The sequence below is a fragment of the Coregonus lavaretus genome (assembly GCF_964263955.1).
Source record: "Coregonus lavaretus genome assembly, chromosome: 24".
Taxonomy (NCBI): Eukaryota; Metazoa; Chordata; class Actinopteri; order Salmoniformes; family Salmonidae; genus Coregonus; species Coregonus lavaretus.
This window is the reverse complement of record NC_140011.1, coordinates 46,530,041-46,549,895: the sequence shown is the minus strand read 5'-3', so window position 1 is coordinate 46,549,895 and position 19,855 is coordinate 46,530,041. Positions and strand designations below refer to the sequence as shown.

The following is a 19,855-nucleotide window of genomic DNA, read 5'->3' as shown; positions in this document are numbered from 1 at the left end:
AAACATGTTCTCTGGAGTGATGAATCACGCTTCACCATCTGGCAGTCCAACGGACAAATCTGGGTTTGGCGGATGCCAGGAGAATCTTAACGCTACAGCATACAATGAAATTCTAGACGATTCTGTGCTTCCAACTTTGTGGCAACAGTTTCCTGTTTCAGCATGACTATGCCCCCGTGCACAAAGCGAGGTCCATACAGAAATGGTTTGTCGAGATCGGTGGGGAAGAACTTGACTGGCCTGCACAGAGCCCTGACCTCAACCCCATCGAACACCTTTGGGATGAATTGGAACGCCGACTGCGAGCCAGGCCTAATCGCCCAACATCAGCGCCCGACCTCACTAATGCTCTTGTGACTGAATGGAAGCAAGTCCCCGCAGCAATGTTCCAACATCTAGTGGAAAGCCTTCCCAGAAGAGTGGAGGCTGTTATAGCAGCAAAGGGGGACCAACACCATATTAATGCCCATGATTTTGGAATGAGATGTTCGACTAGCAGATGTCCACATACTTTTGGTCATGTAGTGTAGCTAGCAACGCTAAAGGGATTACAAACGGGTTAGCATAACTCTAGCCAAACAAAAAATAGTTTTCTAAATAAGCTAGCTAGCTAGCTAGCATTTATGAAGCCAGCAAACACGTTCCTCACACGCTAGGAACGCATTTCCTACAACGTTATAATGAAAAGGTGCCTCTCGCTCCCAAAACACACGTTTTCTGAAGACTTGTGGGAGGAGTGCTGATGGCGTCGCCCACTGTATGTGCTTTCGGTAGCCTGATTGCATCCAGACTGAGGAGAAATCCGCACACAATGCATCCCTGACCACCACCTGATGTGGCCAGCACAGGAGGCTGCTGAGGGGAGGACGGCTCATAATAATGGCTGGAACGGACTGAATGGAATGGTATCAAACACATGGAAACCATTCTTTCTGTTACTATGAGCCCATCCCCCCCCGGCCATCTGTGGTGGTCAGACAGATCTGAACACAATCTGACCATAATGACCCCTCTGTGCGTCTAGACCCGTCTTTTCAAAGCGATCCTCGTATTCTGATAGCAGAAGTCACATGTAAGTTTACAGTGTAGACAGCCTCAACGTCTTCCACAAACAATGTATACTGTTGATTAAAAAAAACTGTTAACAAATCACTTTATTGATTGAAAACTCATTTCCAAAATGGTATATTTTAGTTTTGGTAAGCAGCTCAGCAGATACAATACATGATTGATTATTTGATATTTATTGCTTATTTTACCTGGTGAGTTGACTGAGAATACATTCTCATTTACAACAACGACCTGGGAAAATGAATTGATTGATTGATTGATTAACTGCCTCAGCAAGCAGCAGCAGTATAGACAGGGAGGCAGAAACAGATAAAGAGATGGTTGGTTGTTCTGCAGATGCTTCTAGAACAGAATGATGTGGCTATGATATGTATTTTATGTGGTGTGGAAGAGCAGGAAGCTGGTTTCAGCAGGTGTGATCTGGTTTAATCTCTCGTGGACAGATTCTGCGTGTAAATGGCGACAATCTGTCCAGGCTCACGTAGAATTATGTGATTAGGAGCAGCAGTAGTTTCTGGTTTGGGGTTTTCATCATTCATTATTTGAAATAATCAGGATTGTTCGAAAGCGGTGTTTAAACTGGGGCTGAGATTTCAAACCTGTGTGCGGATGATAAATGGTTTCCGCTAGATACCACACCTACAAAGTTAAAATTGAAGTAAAACAGGAAGTGACAAACTTTGGCGAAAATGTTACTTCTGGGTAACCGAGATTAGATCTGGTTAAATCTGTTTTGAGCAGATTCAATGTGGTTCTGTGTGGTTTCATGTGGTTCAATGAGTTGGGAAGAGCAGAAGGCCGGTGAAGGTGTTGTCAGCTCGATCGTCTTTAGTGATGACAGCATTGTTTTCAGTGGGCTGTAGAGACACCTCCTCCCCCTCCTTCAGCTCCAGCACCACTGACCCAGACGTCACCAGGAAACCACTCGACGAATCACAGAACTCCACCTTCACAACAACAAGAACAACAATCTTTATCACAAGAATGGCCTTTTTCCCTTTATTCAGATCACAACCTCTCACTTTCAGTTATTTGAAAAGGAAATAATCTCCCAAATATCACTTTTTCTAAAACAAGCCATAGAAAGTTGGTTGCAATTTCAATTTAATCCTCCAGAAATGACAGAACAAATAATGCAAAAAATATTGGGGTTAAACTCAAATATACTCATTGATAAATGAATCAAAAATTGATTTGTGGTCCTCTGTAGCTCAGCTGGTAGAGCATGGCGCTTGTAACGCTAGGGTAGTGGGTTCGATCCCCGGGACCACCTATACACAAAAATGTATGCACACATGAATGTAAGTCGCTTTGGATAAAAGCGTCTGCTAAATGGCATATTATTATTATTTAAAAAACATACAAAATAACAAAAAATGTTTAAAAAATGTATAATCTTGGTAAACGATATCATCGGTAGGATGAGACCAAAATGGAGCTCTTTGGCATCAACTCAACTCGCCGTGTTTGGAGGAGGAGGAATGCTGCCTATGACCCCAAGAACACCACCCCCACTGTCAAACATGGAGGTGGAAACATTATGCTTTGGGGGTGTTTTTCTGCTAAGGGGACAGGACAACTTCACCGCATCAAAGGGACGATGGACGGGGCCATGTACCGTCAGATCTTGGGTGAGAACCTACTTCCCTCAGCCAGGGCATTGAAAATGGGTCGTGGATGGTTATTCCAGCATGACAATGACCCAAAACACACGGCCAAGGCAACAAAGGAGTGGCTCAAGAAGAAGCACATTAAGGTCCTGGAGTGGCCTAGCCAGTCTCCAGACCTTAATCCCATAGAAAATCTGTGGAGGGAGCTGAAGGTTTGAGTTGCCAAATGTCAGCCTCGAAACCTTAATGACTTGGAGAAGATCTGCAAAGAGGAGTGGGACAAAATCCCTCCTGAGATGTGTGCAAACCTGGTGGCCAACTACAAGAAACGTCTGACCTCTGTGATTGCCAACAAGGGTTTTGCCACCAAGTACTTAGTCATGTTTTGCAGAGGGGTCAAATACTTATTTCCCTCATTAAAATGCAAATCAATTTATAACATTTTTGACATGCGTTTATCTGGATTTTTGTTGTTGTTATTCTGTCTCTCACTATTCAAATAAACCTACCATTAAAATTATAGACTGATCATTTCTTTGTCAGTGGGCAAACGTACAAAATCAGCAGGGGATCAAATACTTTTTTCCCTCACTGTATATAAAAAAAAAAAAAATCTTAATCATAACTTTGTACTATGACCAACCTTGGGACTTTGAATGGGATTTGAACTCAGAACCTCTTGGGCACCAGCAACCTGAAATGTCCTGCTACAGTACAGCTAAATCACCAGGTCTGTGAACGTGAAACAGATATGGCCACAGACCTATTGGCAAGAATGCATTTCGATAAAAGCTGCCCAGAATCAAGTAAACAATTGTCCAATTATCACCAACAACTTCAAACTAGCAGTGCTCAAAGACACTTGATGCAGAGTATACATGCGTTCTTCTGAGATTTGAACTTGCAACCTCTTGGTTGTGTGCATCAATGTTCCTGCAGTGCCACCAGGTTCAGACTTATTGCTTGGAACGTGTATTAACACACTCTAACAGTAAGGGTATGGTTAGGGTACAGTTCAAAAAGGTCAAAGGGTACAATTCACAGTTACACAAATGAACTCACGTGGTACAGTTCGGTGCCTTGTAGGTATAATGGGACATTTGTCCAATGTTTTGAATATAAGGTACGATCATCACTGATGTACTGGGGGCAATGTACTGGGGGGACTCATTAGCACATTCTGAGGTGTGGTCAGTCAGTGTAAGTGTTGTACCAGTTTAAGTGTTTGATGGTTATGCCAATGGAAAAATAGACAACCTCTTTCGACACGGTCTGTTCTGCGAACTTTGTAAGATAATGAGTCAGTAATGAGCTGCACTGTGAAGAGATTGTTGTGCGTTTTACAGAAACTGAATGGCAACTTGTTGCTGTGAATTTGTAATTTGTTAACTGGAAACTACTTGTCAGTAAGTAACCTACAGGTCACTACCAGTAACCTCTGTTTCCCCGTCACTACCAGTAACCTCTGTTTCCCCGTCACTACCAGTAACCTCTGTTTCCCCGTCACTACCAGTAACCTCTGTTTCCCCGTCACTACCAGTAACCTCTGTTTCCCCGTCACTACCAGTAACCTCTGTTTCCCCGTCACTACCAGTAACCTCTGTTTCCCCGTCACTACCAGTAACCACTGTTTCCCCGTCACTACCAGTAACCTCTGTTTCCCCGTCACTACCAGTAACCTCTGTTTCCCCGTCACTACCAGTAACCTCTGTTTCCCCGTCACTACCAGTAACCTCTGTTTCCCCGTCACTACCAGTAACCACTGTTTCCCCGTCACTACCAGTAACCTCTGTTTCCCCGTCACTACCAGTAACCTACTGTGCCTTCAATGATTCTTCTGTTGACATGCACGTCACTTGCTGATTGGCAGCATACTGTAAAAGCAGCGGCATATCAGAAGATTGCAGGTGTGGCTTATTGGAGGTGTGGCTTATTGGAGGTGTGGCTTATTGGAGGTGTGGCTTTCAGCTAGCTCTTTTTGGTGTCCCATAAGAGGGAATGTCATCCCAGTTAATCTGGTCTGTTCATGAACATCAACTATTCACAGGGTCAGTTTGGCAGCCTTGTTGAAGGCTGACATGTATACATGTGATACCAAAGAACCATAAAGTCTTTCATTTATATCTAGTCACCATGTATTTGTAATACTAACTTTCCTACCAGTCCATCATGTCAGTACTTGTGATGGATTAGTTGCAAAATTTTACAATAACCCATTTGTAACTAGTTGACAGTAAATTATTTAAAATTAAACCAACTTCCTGTGAACCAGCTGCCATTAAGCTAATGGAAGATGCACAGTAACCTCTTAACAGTGCAGCTCTTGATTGTCACATGTTCTGACAAAGATTGCAGAACTGACAAATGTCAAAATGGGTGCTCAACCTTCATCCACATAACAATAAAAACCACTTAAACTGGTACAACATTTCCACTGACGGTTGGCACAAATACTCCACCAGCACATTGCCCCCACCTACATTTCAAAGTGCAGTAATGATTGTACCAGTTGCAAACCGTAGTCTGGCGGTTTTATGGCGGTTTTGGAGCAGTGGCTTCTTCCTTGCTGAGCGGCCTTTCAGGTTATGTCGATATAGGACTTGTTTTACTGTGGATATAGATACTTTTGTACCCTTTTCCTCCAGCATCTTCACAAGGTCCTTTGCTGTTGTTCTGGGATTGATTTGCACTTTTCGCACCAAAGTATGTTCATTTCTAGGAGACAGAACGCGTCTCCTTCCTGAGCGGTATGATGGCTGCGTGGTCCAATGGTGTTTATACTTGCGTACTATTGTTTGTACAGATGAATGTGAAACTCAGGCGTTTGGAAATTGCTCCCAAGGATGAACCAGACTTGTGGAGGTCTACAATTTCTTTTCTGAGGTCTTGGCTGATTTCTTTTGATTTTCCCATGATGTCAAGCAAAGAGGCACTGAGTTTGAAGGGAGGCCTTGAAATAAATCCACAGGTACACCTCAAATTGACTCAAATGATGTCAATTAGCCTATCAGAAGCTTCTAAAGCCATGACATCATTTTCTGGAATTTTCCAAGCTGTTTTCCAAGCTGTTTTCTGGAATTTTCCAAGCTGTTTTCTGGAATTTTCCAAGCGTCAAAGGCACAGTCAACTTAGTGTATGTAAACTTCTGACCCACTGGAATTGTGATACAGTGAATTATAAGTGAAATAATCTGTCTGTAAACAATTGTTGGAAAAATTACTTGTGTCATGCACAAAGTAGATGTCCTAACCGACTTGCCAAAACGATAGTTTGTTAACAAGAAATTTGTGGAGTGGTTGAAAAACGAGTTTTAATGACTCCAACCTAAGTGTATGTAAACTTCAGAGTTCAACATTAGATATATAGCGAAACACTAATACAGTATCCTATTATTAGAAATGTACCGTATAATGACTAAAATTAACCACAAAATGAACAGCAATGGCTAACAGTGTAGTTTTCATGTTATCACATGTTGAACCACATGATTTCACATGTGTAATGTGAAATTTCACATGTGAAATCATGTGAAAATGTGTTTTTGGAACACTTCACGTAACATTTCGCATATGCAGCCGAGCTTGTATCTGGACCGGTAAAAAGAGTGCCATAGTGACGCCATAGTTATGCTGCTATATCGTGGAGAGAGGAAATAGCTGCATGTAACTCGGCAGTTAAGAAGAACATGTTTAGCAGATGTTATTGCGGGTGTAGCGAAATGCTGAGGCATGAAATGCAAAAGTTTGAGCAGTTTTGTATAAAACATGACATTTGTAGGAAATGGCGCTTAGAGGAGCCTGGGGTAAGTTGAGCCAACCTTGTTTCTAGGAAGCAAAACACAAAAATAATAATTTGACCAAATATTTAGGAGACTTCATGGAGTCTGTGAAGGAAGAAACCACATGGAAAAAGTGGTAAGCACGTTAGGTCCAAAAAAAAGATTTTCACCAAAGTCAAATGACTTTATTATGTTGGAGATTTCATGATGCTTGTTCTATACATCAGTTGGGGTCTCTATAAGCGTCAATATGATGTTGTAAACCTAGCATGAAAGTGCATCCTTTTAGCTGTGTGGGCTAATATAGTCTAAATGTTTCCCTTGGGGTAAATTGAGCCAATGGTTGAGCCAATGGTTGAGCCAATGGCAAGTTGAGCAAATTGAAGTGTTTTCTTACCAGGTGTAATGCAAAGCGTTGCTATGAGGTAACACCAGGGACTATGTTAAAAGTGTTTGTTAGGTGTTAAGCCTGTGTTAAAAATGATGAAAAGACATGTTAAAAATGATGAAAAGACAAAAAGTGATTGTGATTGTGTTTGGGAAATAAAGATAGACATGGTTTTAAAAGGTAGTGGTAATATTTCATTCAGTACAGAATTTTGTAGGCGGCTTAACTTACCCTGTTCCTCAGCTCAATTTACCCTGTCCCTCAGCTCAACTTACCCTGTCCCTCAGCTCAATTTACCCTGTCCCACAGCTCAATTTACCCTGTCCCACAGCTCAACTTACCCTGTCCCTCAGCTCAATTTACCCTGTCCCTCAGCTCAACTTACCCTGTCCCTCAGCTCAACTTACCCTGTCCCTCAGCTCAACTTACCCTGTCCCTCAGCTCAACTTACCCTGTCCCACAGCTCAACTTACCCTGTCCCTCAGCTCAACTTACCCTGTCCCACAGCTCAACTTACCCTGTCCCACAGCTCAATTTACCCTGTCCCACAGCTCAACTTACCCTGTCCCTCAGCTCAACTTACCCTGTCCCACAGCTCAACTTACCCTGTCCCACAGCTCAACTTACCCTGTCCCTCAGCTCAACTTACCCTGTCCCACAGCTCAACTTACCCTGTCCCTCAGCTCAACTTACCCTGTCCCACAGCTCAACTTACCCTGTCCCACAGCTCAACTTACCCTGTCCCACAGCTCAACTTACCCTGTCCCACAGCTCAACTTACCCTGTCCCTCAGCTCAACTTACCCTGTCCCTCAGCTCAACTTACCCTGTCCCACAGCTCAACTTACCCTGTCCCTCAGCTCAACTTACCCTGTCCCACAGCTCAACTTACCCTGTCCCTCAGCTCAACTTACCCTGTCCCTCAGCTCAACTTACCCTGTCCCTCAGCTCAACTTACCCTGTCCCTCAGCTCAACTTACCCTGTCCCACAGCTCAACTTACCCTGTCCCACAGCTCAACTTACCCTGTCCCACAGCTCAACTTACCCTGTCCCTCAACTCAACTTACCCTGTCCCTCAGCTCAACTTACCCTGTCCCTCAGCTCAACTTACCCTGTCCCACAGCTCAACTTACCCTGTCCCACAGCTCAATTTACCCTGTCCCACAGCTCAACTTACCCTGTCCCTCAGCTCAACTTACCCTGTCCCACAGCTCAACTTACCCTGTCCCACAGCTCAACTTACCCTGTCCCTCAGCTCAACTTACCCTGTCCCACAGCTCAACTTACCCTGTCCCTCAGCTCAACTTACCCTGTCCCACAGCTCAACTTACCCTGTCCCACAGCTCAACTTACCCTGTCCCACAGCTCAACTTACCCTGTCCCACAGCTCAACTTACCCTGTCCCTCAGCTCAACTTACCCTGTCCCTCAGCTCAACTTACCCTGTCCCACAGCTCAACTTACCCTGTCCCTCAGCTCAACTTACCCTGTCCCACAGCTCAACTTACCCTGTCCCTCAGCTCAACTTACCCTGTCCCTCAGCTCAACTTACCCTGTCCCTCAGCTCAACTTACCCTGTCCCTCAGCTCAACTTACCCTGTCCCACAGCTCAACTTACCCTGTCCCACAGCTCAACTTACCCTGTCCCACAGCTCAACTTACCCTGTCCCTCAACTCAACTTACCCTGTCCCTCAGCTCAACTTACCCTGTCCCACAGCTCAACTTACCCTGTCCCACAGCTCAACTTACCCTGTCCCTCAGCTCAACTTACCCTGTCCCTCAGCTCAACTTACCCTGTCCCTCAGCTCAATTTACCCTGTCCCACAGCTTAACTTACCCTGTCCCACAGCTCAACTTACCCTGTCCCACAGCTCAACTTACCCTGTCCCACAGCTCAACTTACCCTGTCCCTCAGCTCAACTTACCCTGTCCCACAGCTCAACTTACCCTGTCCCACAGCTCAACTTACCCTGTCCCACAGCTCAACTTACCCTGTCCCACAGCTCAACTTACCCTGTCCCTCAGCTCAATTTACCCTGTCCCACAGCTTAACTTACCCTGTCCCACAGCTCAACTTACCCTGTCCCACAGCTCAACTTACCCTGTCCCACAGCTCAACTTACCCTGTCCCACAGCTCAACTTACCCTGTCCCACAGCTCAACTTACCCTGTCCCACAGCTCAATTTACCCTGTCCCACAGCTCAACTTACCCTGTCCCACAGCTCAACTTACCCTGTCCCACAGCTCAACTTACCCTGTCCCTCAACTCAACTTACCCTGTCCCTCAGCTCAACTTACCCTGTCCCACAGCTCAACTTACCCTGTCCCACAGCTCAACTTACCCTGTCCCTCAGCTCAACTTACCCTGTCCCTCAGCTCAACTTACCCTGTCCCTCAGCTCAATTTACCCTGTCCCACAGCTCAACTTACCCTGTCCCACAGCTCAATTTACCCTGTCCCACAGCTCAACTTACCCTGTCCCACAGCTCAACTTACCCTGTCCCACAGCTCAATTTACCCTGTCCCACAGCTCAACTTACCCTGTCCCACAGCTCAACTTACCCTGTCCCTCAGCTCAACTTACCCTGTCCCACAGCTCAATTTACCCTGTCCCACAGCTCAACTTACCCTGTCCCACAGCTCAACTTACCCTGTCCCACAGCTCAACTTACCCTGTCCCTCAGCTCAACTTACCCTGTCCCACAGCTCAATTTACCCTGTCCCACAGCTCAACTTACCCTGTCCCTCAGCTCAACTTACCCTGTCCCACAGCTCAACTTACCCTGTCCCACAGCTCAATTTACCCTGTCCCTCAGCTCAACTTACCCTGTCCCACAGCTCAACTTACCCTGTCCCACAGCTCAACTTACCCTGTCCCACAGCTCAACTTACCCTGTCCCTCAACTCAACTTACCCTGTCCCTCAACTCAACTTACCCTGTCCCACAGCTCAACTTACCCTGTCCCTCAGCTCAACTTACCCTGTCCCACAGCTCAATTTACCCTGTCCCTCAACTCAACTTACCCTGTCCCACAGCTCAACTTACCCTGTCCCACAGCTCAACTTACCCTGTCCCACAGCTCAACTTACCCTGTCCCTCAGCTCAACTTACCCTGTCCCTCAGCTCAACTTACCCTGTCCCACAGCTCAACTTACCCTGTCCCACAGCTCAACTTACCCTGTCCCACAGCTCAACTTACCCTGTCCCTCAGCTCAACTTACCCTGTCCCACAGCTCAACTTACCCTGTCCCACAGCTCAACTTACCCTGTCCCACAGCTCAACTTACCCTGTCCCACAGCTCAACTTACCCTGTCCCACAGCTCAACTTACCCTGTCCCTCAGCTCAACTTACCCTGTCCCTCAGCTCAACTTACCCTGTCCCACAGCTCAACTTACCCTGTCCCACAGCTCAACTTACCCTGTCCCACAGCTCAACTTACCCTGTCCCTCAGCTCAACTTACCCTGTCCCACAGCTCAACTTACCCTGTCCCACAGCTCAACTTACCCTGTCCCACAGCTCAACTTACCCTGTCCCACAGCTCAACTTACCCTGTCCCACAGCTCAACTTACCCTGTCCCTCAGCTCAACTTACCCTGTCCCTCAACTCAACTTACCCTGTCCCTCAGCTCAACTTACCCTGTCCCACAGCTCAACTTACCCTGTCCCTCAACTCAACTTACCCTGTCCCTCAGCTCAACTTACCCTGTCCCACAGCTCAACTTACCCTGTCCCACAGCTCAACTTACCCTGTCCCACAGCTCAACTTACCCTGTCCCACAGCTCAACTTACCCTGTCCCTCAGCTCAACTTACCCTGTCCCTCAACTCAACTTACCCTGTCCCTCAGCTCAACTTACCCTGTCCCTCAGCTCATACCTGGGGTAAGTTGTGCCAAGAGACCACTTTTTTGGGGGGAACTAACTATGTTTTCAAAACTGTAATGTTTACATGAATTATGATTATTTCCAGGGATACACATCAGAGTGGACAGCAGCTACATAGACATCAGAGTGGACAGCAGCTACATAGACATCAGAGTGGACAGCAGCTACATAGACATCAGAGTGGACAGCAGCTACATAGACATCATCAGAGAGGACAGCAGCTACATAGACATCAGAGTGGACAGCAGCTACATAGACATCAGAGTGGACAGCAGCTACATAGACATCAGAGTGGACAGCAGCTACATAGACATCATCAGAGTGGACAGCAGCTACATAGACATCATCAGAGTGGACAGCAGCTACATAGACATCATCAGAGTGGACAGCAGCTACATAGACATCAGAGTGGACAGCAGCTACATAGACATCAGAGTGGACAGCAGCTACATAGACATCAGAGTGGACAGCAGCTACATAGACATCAGAGTGGACAGCAGCTACATAGACATCAGAGTGGACAGCAGCTACATAGACATCATCAGAGTGGACAGCAGCTACATAGACATCAGAGTGGACAGCATCTACATAGACATCAGAGTGGACAGCAGCTACATAGACATCATCAGAGTGGACAGCAGCTACATAGACATCAGAGTGGACAGCAGCTACATAGACATCAGAGTGGACAGCAGCTACATAGACATCAGAGTAGACAGCAGCTACATAGACATCATCAGAGTGGACAGCAGCTACATAGACATCAGAGTGGACAGCAGCTACATAGACATCATCAGAGTGGACAGCAGCTACATAGACATCAGAGTGGACAGCAGCTACATAGACATCATCAGAGAGGACAGCAGCTACATAGACATCAGAGTGGACAGCAGCTACATAGACATCATCAGAGTGGACAGCAGCTACATAGACATCAGAGTGGACAGCAGCTACATAGACATCAGAGTGGACAGCAGCTACATAGACATCAGAGTGGACAGCAGCTACATAGACATCAGAGTGGACAGCAGCTACATAGACATCAGAGTGGACAGCAGCTACATAGACATCAGAGTGGACAGCAGCTACATAGACATCAGAGTGGACAGCAGCTACATAGACATCAGAGTGGACAGCAGCTACATAGACATCAGAGTGGACAACACTAGAGTGGACATCTGTCACGATCGTCGAAAGGAGTGGACCAAGGCGCAGAGTGATATGCGTACATCTCTTTTAATGTGTACTTTGCACAATACAACAAAACGAACAAAACGATACGTGAAGTCCTCGGTCAATAACACAAACCAACACGGAACAAGATCCCACAAAAGACAAGTGCACAATAGGCTGCCTAAGTATGGTTCCCAATCAGAGACAACAAGCAACAGCTGATTCACGTTGCCTCTGATTGAGAACCACCCCGGCCAACATAGAAAACACATGAACTAGAGACTGAACATAGAACACAAAACATAGACACTACACATAGAAACTAACACCCTGGCTCAACGTATAAGAGTCCCCAGAGCCAGGGCGTGACAACATCAGCTATATAGGCAGCAATGTAATAAAGTAATGACTTTTCAAATAAATTAGGTCACACGTTATGTTGGCTGACAATTTGTTAGCTACGCTATCCTTACGAACCGCATAGCATTACAGCAGTATGTACCGGTATGTTAGCTAGTTACCGTCCTAACGTTAGTTGGCTACTAATACATCGAATTTACCAGGCAGTATATTAACTATATGCTATCTATCTAACTACCCAACGTTTATTGATTTGATTATTCACGTCATTCTTAGCTAAGTGGTATAATCGTTGTGAGTTCTCAATGGACATTGTTCATTCTGTCTATCTACTCCGACTTCTGAGTGTTCCAGAGCGCAGTATAACTGATGGATTTACTAACGCTCAACACCCGTTGAATATGTGGCCGGTGTCAGTAAACGTCAGCAAAAACAAGCGTAATTCAATTGTTTCCAGCAGCACAGTTACAGTCACCAACGCTCTGGATAACATGAAAACAGCCTAACCAGCTCTGCTAGGGCGAGTAAAATGGTCAGAGTGAGGTGTTCTCTCATTTGTGTCTGGAAGTAGCTAGCTAGCAAGCTAGCCAAATTTAGCCAATTAGCTTGGGTGCTTGACGGCCGTTGTGAGGTCAGAAGGCCGGATCAAACCAGCCTTCTGACCTCACAGTGGACGCTCTGAGAGTGAAACGCTCTGAATTTACGAACAGATAATCTGACAACGCTCTGAATTTACGAACAGATAATCTGACAACGCTCTGAATTTACGAACAGATAATCTGACAACGCTCTGAATTTACGAACAGATAATCTGACAACGCTCTGAATTTACAAACAGATAATCTGACAACGCTCTGAATTTACGAACAGACAATCTGACAACGCTCTGAATTTACGAACAGACAATCTGACAACGCTCTGAATTTACGAACAGACAATCTGACAACGCTCTGAATTTACAAACAGATAATCTGACAACGCTCTGAATTTACGAACAGACAATCTGACAACGCTCTGAATTTACGAACAGACAATCTGACAACGCTCTGAATTTACGAACAGACAATCTGACAACGCTCTGAATTTACGAACAGACAATCTGACAACGCTCTGAATTTACGAACAGACAATCTGACAACGCTCTGAATTTGCGCACTCTGGCACTCCAGATTGACTTTACGAACACACCCGAAAATCGTAAAACGTCTAGCTAGTCATTTGTTACGCTAACAATATAGAAAGAGGTTGCATAGCAACAGCATCAACTTCCGGTAGACAGGCGAAGCGCTAGTACGCTCAACTGAAAGGATACCGTTCGTTTACAGTATACTAAAATGAACTAATAGTATATAGTATGTAGTATAGACTCATTAAGTATGTAGTCTACAGTATGTTAGTATGGTATTTGAACACAGTTTATGTCTCCTGTTAGATGAAATAATCAAACGAACCTTAGTCTCTGTCCCCTTCTTCAGGCTGAGACAGACCAGGCTCTTAGCCGACACATGGTAGGTAAAGAAGTACATGCCAGGAATGGAACACTTGAACACCCCTTCACTCAGCGAAACGCCTTGCAGGCTAGGGTTAAGGCCCGACACGATTGGTCCGTCGAAACGCATGGGCGTGTTCTTGGGAGGCGGCTGAATGGTGTTCCTCTGATGGAGAGAGGGAGGGACAGCGAGAGAGAGGAGAAACATTCATAGAGCACCACAGTATGAGTCATAATACCCATAAAACCTAGCGGTCAAACAGGGAGATGGTTCCAATCGTTTTTTCCCATAGGGGATTTTTGATAACCATGTAAATCTCTCTCGGACAAGGTGACTTGTATCAATATATTCGCCTGTATTTACCCCCCAGAAATGAAATGCTAATTAGCTGCTAATAAAGAACTACATGCCATGATGATCTGGACGAGAAGACGAGACTGCCGAATCGAGGCAAGAATCTCTGGATTAACTATCTAATGTTAACTAAATGTAGTAATGAATAAATAGGCTATATTTCTTTAAATGGACAATTCTGTGACCTATCTTGGGCAAATTTTTTATTGACACAATCCCTGTTAGCAAAGGTGTTAGCTAGAGATGACGTGCAGGAGCTTGCAGGGATTTGTAGTTTTGCATGATGTCTACTTTGATGCTAATTAGCATTTTTGAATCTGAGAGTAAATAGAGTCGAATATATTGATAAAAGTCACCTTGTCCTAAAGAGATTTACACGGTTATCAAAACGTCACGCCAGGGCAAACCTACATGAAACACAGCCCTTATTTGAAGTGTTTCTAAAATCCCTTATGGGAAAAATGAATGGTGGAAAAACGATTGTAACCATTTCCCTGTTTGACCGCTGGATGAAGAGGTGTTGTTGTTTACCTTGTATTATAGGAGGAAGAGGTGTTGTTGTTTACCTTGTATTATAGGATGAAGAGGTGTTGTTGTTTACCTTGTATTATAGGAGGAAGAGGTGTTGTTGTTTACCTTGTATTATAGGATGAAGAGGTGTTGTTGTTTACCTTGTATTATAGGAGGAAGAGGTGTTGTTGTTTACCTTGTATTATAGGAGGAAGAGGTGTTGTTGTTTACCTTGTATTATAGGAGGAAGAGGTGTTGTTGTTTACCTTGTATTATAGGAGGAAGAGGTGTTGTTGTTTACCTTGTATTATAGGAGGAAGAGGTGTTGTTGTTTACCTTGTATTATAGGATGAAGAGGTGTTGTTGTTTACCTTGTATTATAGGAGGAAGAGGTGTTGTTGTTTACCTTGTATTATAGGAGGAAGAGGTGTTGTTTACCTAGTATTATAGGAGGAAGAGGTGTTGTTGTTTACCTAGTATTATAGGAGGAAGAGGTGTTGTTGTTTACCTAGTATTATAGGAGGAAGAGGTGTTGTTGTTTACGTTGTATTATAGGAGGAAGAGGTGTTGTTGTTTACCTAGTATTATAGGAGGAAGAGGTGTTGTTGTTTACCTAGTATTATAGGAGGAAGTGGTGTTGTTTACCTATTATTATAGGAGGAAGAGGTGTTGTTGTTTACCTTGTATTATATGATGAAGAGGTGTTGTTGTTTACCTAGTATTATAGGAGGAAGAGGTGTTGTTGTTTACCTAGTATTATAGGAGGAAGAGGTGTTGTTGTTTACCTAGTATTATAGGATGAAGAGGTGTTGTTGTTTACCTTGTATTATAGGATGAAGAGGTGTTGTTGTTTACCTTGTATTATAGGATGAAGAGGTGTTGTTGTTTACCTAGTATTATAGGAGGAAGAGGTGTTGTTGTTTACCTTGTATTATAGGAGGAAGAGGTGTTGTTTACCTAGTATTATAGGAGGAAGAGGTGTTGTTTACCTTGTATTATAGGATGAAGAGGTGTTGTTGTTTACCTTGTATTATAGGATGAAGAGGTGTTGTTGTTTACCTTGTATTATAGGAGGAAGAGGTGTTGTTGTTTACCTAGTATTATAGGATGAAGAGGTGTTGTTGTTTACCTTGTATTATAGGAGGAAGAGGTGTTGTTGTTTACCTAGTATTATAGGAGGAAGAGGTGTTGTTTACCTAGTATTATAGGAGGAAGAGGTGTTGTTGTTTACCTAGTATTATAGGAGGAAGAGGTGTTGTTGTTTACCTAGTATTATAGGATGAAGAGGTGTTGTTGTTTACCTTGTATTATAGGATGAAGAGGTGTTGTTGTTTACCTAGTATTATAGGAGGAAGAGGTGTTGTTGTTTACCTTGTATTATAGGAGGAAGAGGTGTTGTTTACCTAGTATTATAGGAGGAAGAGGTGTTGTTGTTTACCTTGTATTATAGGATGAAGAGGTGTTGTTGTTTACCTTGTATTATAGGAGGAAGAGGTGTTGTTGTTTACCTTGTATTATGGGATGAAGAGGTGTTGTTGTTTACCTTGTATTATAGGATGAAGAGGTGTTGTTGTTTACCTAGTATTATAGGAGGAAGAGGTGTTGTTGTTTACCTAGTATTATAGGAGGAAGAGGTGTTGTTGTTTACCTTGTATTATAGGAGGAAGAGGTGTTGTTGTTTACCTTGTATTATAGGATAAAGAGGTGTTGTTGTTTACCTTGTATTATGGGATGAAGAGGTGTTGTTGTTTACCTTGTATTATAGGAGGAAGAGGTGTTGTTGTTTACCTTGTATTATAGGAGGAAGAGGTGTTGTTTACCTAGTATTATAGGAGGAAGAGGTGTTGTTGTTTACCTTTTATTATAGGAGGAAGAGGTGTTGTTGTTTACCTTGTATTATGGGATGAAGAGGTGTTGTTGTTTACCTTGTATTATAGGATGAAGAGGTGTTGTTGTTTACCTAGTATTATAGGAGGAAGAGGTGTTGTTGTTTACCTAGTATTATAGGAGGAAGAGGTGGTGTTGTTTACCTTGTATTATAGGAGGAAGAGGTGTTGTTTACCTTGTATTATAGGAGTAAGAGGTGTTGTTGTTTACCTTGTATTATAGGATGAAGAGGTGTTGTTGTTTACCTTGTATTATAGGATGAAGAGGTGTTGTTGTTTACCTTGTATTATAGGATGAAGAGGTGTTGTTGTTTACCTAGTATTATAGGAGGAAGAGGTGTTGTTGTTTACCTTGTATTATAGGAGGAAGAGGTGTTGTTTACCTAGTATTATAGGAGGAAGAGGTGTTGTTGTTTACCTTGTATTATAGGATGAAGAGGTGTTGTTGTTTACCTTGTATTATAGGATGAAGAGGTGTTGTTGTTTACCTAGTATTATAGGAGGAAGAGGTGTTGTTTACCTAGTATTATAGGAGGAAGAGGTGTTGTTGTTTACCTAGTATTATAGGATGAAGAGGTGTTGTTTACCTAGTATTATAGGAGGAAGAGGTGTTGTTGTTTACCTAGTATTATAGGAGGAAGAGGTGTTGTTTACCTAGTATTATAGGAGGAAGAGGTGTTGTTGTTTACCTTGTATTATAGGATGAAGAGGTGTTGTTGTTTACCTTGTATTATAGGATGAAGAGGTGTTGTTGTTTACCTAGTATTATAGGAGGAAGAGGTGTTGTTTACCTTGTAGGAGAAGAAGGAGGTGACAGCGCTGTTGACCCCAGAGGGACTGCCTTTCTCCCCGGGGAGGCCAGCGGGTCCTTTGGGTCCAAGCTGACCGGGGTCCCCCTGAAGACCTGACCGTCCTGGAGGACCTGATTCACCTGGCTCCCCCTTCAGGCCCTTCCCTCCCCAAACAGACTCACCTGCACAGGCAACACAGACTGCTCATTACAGGCCATAACAGGATAGCTTAGTGTCTATGTTACACAGGCCATAACAGCATAGCTTAGTGTCTATGTTACACAGATCACTCAGAGAGAATTATTACAGGCCATAACAGGATAGCTTAGTGACTATGTTACACAGGCCATAACAGCATAGCTTAGTGTGTGTTACCTGGGTCTCCCTTCCCTCCCTTGAGTCCGTCTTTACCGTTGGCTCCGTGAGCCCCTGGTATCCCAGGTAATCCGGGGTAACCAAGGTGTGCGTTACAGCTGGGCTCCATGGCAACAAAGGTTGCAAGGGAGGTCAGGATGCTGCACACCATCACAGCAGCAGTACCCCACCTCAACCACCAGGTGGCCTTACACACACACACACACACACACACACACACACACACACACACACACACACACACACACACACACACACACACACACACACACACACACACACACACTGCATTATGTTGTGTCAGACTCAGCCCCAGTTGGAACCAGAACAGATCAGAACAACACTACTACTGTTAGAATTGCTGGGCTATCAGATTACATACAGTGTGCAGTTGGCCACCCTGTGCTTCATGAATACAAGTCATTACTGTTAGCTTGATAGTTATCCTTCTCATTAACATACCATCTGATATGTGCCGTCGTCTGGCAGCCTCTGGGAGGGTCTGTAGTTTTCAGATGTCTGTGGGCTTCTTAGAGGCTCCAAGAGTGTCAGTCTTTCTCAAGACAACGACAGACAGACAGACAGACTGATGAACGGAGAGAGAGAGAGATGACCGGTGAGACTGATAAACAGATAGACTGATGGAGGGAGAGAGAGAGAGAGACACTGAGAGAAGCTCAGCTGAAAGAGGAAGAGGAGAGTCACATAGAACACTAAATGATCACAACAAAGCTTTCCCATAATTAACACCCCTCCCCCCAGTCGTTCTGTCTCTCTCAGCACTCTCTGACTTCCTGGTTCCTCTTCCCTCTTACTGGACTGAGAACAGGGAAGAGCTCCTGAGGTCAGAGTGTTTATAGGTCCAAAATGGCACCCCATTCCGTATTGAGTGCACTACTTTAGACCAGGGCCCATAGAGCTCTAGGGAATAGGGTGCCATTGGGAACACACACTTTGTGTTCTGACTACTGTGCTGTTATGGAGATGTTGTTTATAGTTTCACTATTACCTGCTTCCTCTTGTAATGCTGCTGCTGTTGTGACAAAGAACCCTCTGACCTGTCGTCTCCGACTGACCCTCTGAAGACAGGAACTCTGACCTGCCGTCTCCGACTGACCCTCTGAAGACAGGAACTCTGACCTGTCGTCTCCGACTGACCCTCTGAAGACAGGAACTCTGACCTGCCGTCTCCGACTGACCCTCTGAAGACAGGAACTCTGACCTGCCGTCTCCGACTGACCCTCTGAAGACAGAAACTCTGACCTGTCGTCTCCGACTGACCCTCTGAAGACAGGAACTCTGACCTGCCGTCTCCGACTGACCCTCTGAAGACAGAAACTCTGACCTGCCGTCTCCGACTGACCCTCTGAAGACAGAAACTCTGACCTGCCGTCTCCGACTGACCCTCTGAAGACAGAAACTCTGACCTGCCGTCTCCGACTGACCCTCTGAAGACAGAAACTCTGACCTGCCGTCTCCGACTGACCCTCTGAAGACAGGAACTCTGACCTGCCGTCTCAGACTGACCCTCTGAAGACAGAAACTCTGACCTGCCGTCTCTGATTGACCCTCTGAAGACAGGAACTCTGACCTGCCGTCTCTGACTGACCCTCTGAAGACAAGAACTCTGACCTGCCGTCTCCGACTGACCCTCTGAAGACAGGAACTCTGACCTGCCGTCTCTGACTGACCCTCTGAAGACAGGAACTCTGACCTGCCGTCTCCGACTGACCCTCTGAAGACAGGAACTCTGACCTGCCGTCTCCGACTGACCCTCTGAAGACAGGAACTCTGACCTGCCGTCTCTGACTGACCCTCTGAAGACAGGAACTCTGACCTGCCGTCTCCGACTGACCCTCTGAAGACAGAAACTCTGACCTGCCGTCTCCGACTGACCCTCTGAAGACAGGAACTCTGACCTGCTGTCTCAGACTGACCCTTTGGATCAGAGTCACCTTCGTCAAGACTCAAAGTTACCCCCCTAGTCCTCCTAACCCTAACCCTAGTCCTCCTCTTCCTCCTCTTCCTCCTGCTCACCCTCCTCTTCCTCCTGGTCCCTCCTCCTCCTCTTCCTCCTCTTCCTCCTGCTCACCCTCCTCTTCCTCCTGGTCCCTCCTCCTCTTCCTCCTCTTCTCCTGATCATCCTCCTCTTCCTCGTCTTCCTCCTGATCATCCTCCTCT

The 19,855-nt window shown here is 45.0% G+C and overlaps 1 protein-coding gene across 1 annotated transcript; it reads right to left on the bottom strand.

Moving 5' to 3' along the window:
- Positions 1-1,136: 1,136 nt before the first annotated feature.
- Positions 1,137-18,364, bottom strand: LOC311099653 (uncharacterized protein). The gene is made up of 5 exons (XM_084140374.1): positions 18,137-18,364; positions 17,675-17,861; positions 17,300-17,481; positions 13,720-13,923; positions 1,137-2,018 (listed from the first exon to the last, which is right to left on the bottom strand). The coding sequence occupies exons 1-5, from the start codon at positions 18,137-18,139 to the stop codon at positions 1,845-1,847; spliced, it is 750 nt and encodes a 249-aa protein (XP_083996500.1). The 5' UTR covers positions 18,140-18,364; the 3' UTR covers positions 1,137-1,844.
- Between the last annotated feature and the right edge of the window lie 1,491 nt (positions 18,365-19,855).